This window comes from Plectropomus leopardus, unplaced genomic scaffold (genome assembly GCF_008729295.1).
Source record: "Plectropomus leopardus isolate mb unplaced genomic scaffold, YSFRI_Pleo_2.0 unplaced_scaffold4072, whole genome shotgun sequence".
NCBI lineage: Eukaryota > Metazoa > Chordata > Actinopteri > Perciformes > Serranidae > Plectropomus > Plectropomus leopardus.
The window spans coordinates 1-3050 of record NW_024644592.1 but is presented as its reverse complement, the minus strand read 5'-3'; the positions used below and the strand labels follow the sequence as shown (position 1 = coordinate 3050).

The window sequence follows — 3050 nt, the reverse complement described above, 5'->3', positions numbered from 1 at the left end:
AAGCTGAAACAAAGTAATGAAAAAGAACCAATAAGGCGGTCGATGATCACTTCAGAGAATGCGTGGTCTTTGAGTCCTGGAAAAGTCCTGGAAACATCCAGGTCAAACAATTCAGCGCGTGAACGTGACAGGCATGTTGGAGTCCTCTGATTGGTCACTGAAGACCTGCTGACTCTGAATCAAATGTGTCGTCATGTGACAGTCATGAATGTGACACATGCTTGTCCATCCAGTTTCCCATGAGCCTTTGCAGGAGCAGCTCGCTGAGTCACAGCCAGGAGCTAAAACGAGACGAGAGCTGAAAATAGAGAAAAAGATGAAGTGACCTCAGAGTCGTGAGACAAACACTTACAGCCGACCGATCCTGGACAGGAATCCGGATCAGATGCTGATCCAGATCAGATACAAACTGTATGTGTGTAAATTCTGTATATATGAGAGGACATTATGAAAAGCTTCAAAGATTCTTGAGTGTTAAATTTTCACTTTATTTCTCACAGAGAGACGCTTGTCCAGGATGCTTCCTGTTTCCATATATGGCGCTAGGCTGTCTTCCTGTGTCCTCACGTCCTCACATGTTATAAATGTCTCAGTTTGTCCCTCAGACTCTGAACTGGATCATCTGTCAGTAAACATCTGCAGGGTGAGCGCTCTCAGCTTTTCGCACCAACACATCACTATTATATGTTATTATTATTATTATGATTATTATTATTGCCATTATTGTTTTTGTTATTAACAGCATTTTTATTATTGTTGTTAGGGTTATGGTGTCTGTCCACTGAGCTGCAGGAACACGAGACATTAATAATAAAAAAGGAACAAATTGATTAATTTAACTCGATGTTTTTGTTTAATCAGATTAAAGTCAAAATATAATTTAAATTTATTGATCAGCAGCAGAACTGAAGTGATACATGAATAAATGCAGATAATTGTTTCAGTGTGAAGACGCATAATATTATGTTGTTTAACATCACAACGAAATGACGTGATCGACTGAATGCTCCTTATCTCATTTTAACATCTTTTATCTCATTTTAACACCATTCATTTTATCTTAACATTATATCTATCTGTTAGTATGATATTTATATTTTTAAATCCATCGTCTTATTTTGACAGTATTTATCTTTATATTTTAACTTTCCTTTATCTTTTAACATTTATATTTTTACAATATTTATCTTATTTTAACATTATCTTTTAACATTATCTTATTGTAACATCCTTTATCTTATTTTAACATTATTTATCTTTATATTACCCTTAATTTACCCCTTAAACATGTCCTCAGGTGTGTGTGTGTGTGTGTGTGGTGTGTGTGTGTGTGTGTGTGTGTGTGTGTGTGTGTGTGTGTGTGTGTGTGTGTGTGTGTTAACTTTTTGATGTCCTCAGATGTGCGTGTCCAGATGTCTGCGGTGTGTTTCTGTCTCCCTGGTTGCCATGGCAATAGTCTGTATACTGTCCAACATCCTGCTGCTGCTTCCTGACCTGAAGATCCACTTCCTGTTGGAGGGTCATGTGACCAGAGAGGCCACCTGGACCTCGGGCCTGTGGGGCTCTGGGCTCCTGGTAGGTGTCCCCGAGGTCACGACCTCTCACCCCTGGGGACTCCTGCTCAGTGTCCTCAGGTGTCCTCTGATGTCTCTCTGTCTTGCTCTAAAGTCGTCTGATAAGTTTGTTTACTGTCAATCTCTGTGTCTCTGTCACTGTGTCCCTCTGTCTTTCTGTCTCACTCTGACATTGTCTGATAAAGAAACGATCAGTGTCTCTGTGTCTCAGTGTCCCTCTGTCTCATTGTCTCTTTGTGTCTCTGTCTCACTCTCATGTCCCCTGATAAACACACACTCACAGAGAGTTTGTTTACTGTCCATCTCTGTGTCTCTCTGTCCTCGTGTCTCTCAGTAAATAAAGGACTGTCTGTCCTGGTTTCAGGTTCTTCTCGCAGCTCGACGGTTTGACCGGAGCAGCCGGACCCAAGACTGCTGGGCCTTCAGACGCAAGGTGAGACCGCCTGTCTGTCTCCACGGCTTTTTGTCTCAGTGTCTATGACTGTCTCCAGATGTTGACTCAGGTGTCTGTCTCTGTCTCCAGATGTTGTCTCATGTGATGTCCTCCTGTGGGTGTCTATTGGCTGCAGGGGTCTGCTGTTATGTATCTGCCACAGGTCTGTCTCAGGGTCCTCTCTGTTTGTACAACACCACCTCTGGTCCGTCCTGGGGCGTCCCGCTGCAGCCCGTCCCCAACCGGTGAGACACATTGCACATGTTGATGTTAGCCTAACACTCTGTCTCAACCCTGTGTCCTCTGTGTCTCTTTCTCAGTCCTGTGTCCTTTCTGTCTCAGCCCTTTGTCCCCTGTGTCTCAGCCCTGTGTTCTTTCTGTCTCAGCCCTGTGTCCTCTCTGTCTCTGTCTCAGCCCTGTGTCTTCTGTGTCTCAGCCCTGTGTCCTCTGTGTCTCCTTCTCAGCCCTGTGTCCTCTCTGTCTCTGTCTCAGTCCTGTGTCCTTTGTGTCTCTGCCTCAGCCCCATGTCCTCTGTGTCTCTGTCTCAGCCCTGTGTCCTCTCTGTGTCTCAGCCCTGTGTCCTTTGTGTCTCCTTCTCAGCCCCGTGTCCTCTGTGTCTCTGTTTCAGCCCTGTGTCCTCTCTGTCTCAAACTTGTGTCCTCTGTGTCTCTGTCTCAGTCATACAGGGTACCTGAACAACAGGACTCTGTGGTCCAGCGTTTGTCTCGAGCCTCGCGGGGTTGTCCTCTGGAACCTGGTCCTGTTTGGCGTGATGGGGGGAGCCAGCGGTCTGCAGACTGTCCTCTGTGCCGCCAACATCCTCAACTCCCTGCTGGGACTAATCCTGGGACAGGGCTTCTGCCACCACAAGGTCTGTCTCTGGTGTCTCTTGTCTTATCCTGTTGTCTCTGCTGTCTCTGGTCTCATCCCGGTGCCTTTGCTGTCTCCGGTTTCCATCTGCTGTCTCCGGTTTCCATCTGCTGTCTCTGGTTTCCATCTGCTGTCTCTGGTCTTATCCTGTTGTCTCTGCTGTCTCTGGTCTC

At 45.7% G+C, this 3050-nt stretch overlaps 1 protein-coding gene across 1 annotated transcript; it reads left to right on the top strand.

Moving 5' to 3' along the window:
- Positions 1-418: 418 nt before the first annotated feature.
- On the top strand, positions 419-2976 carry LOC121939077 (transmembrane 4 L6 family member 5-like; the record flags this gene model as incomplete). The annotated part of the gene is made up of 5 exons (XM_042482208.1): positions 419-643; positions 1399-1575; positions 1939-2007; positions 2098-2252; positions 2686-2976. Coding segments are annotated over exons 1-5 (818 nt in total), but the record flags the coding sequence as incomplete, so codon positions are not given.
- Positions 2977-3050: the final 74 nt, after the last annotated feature.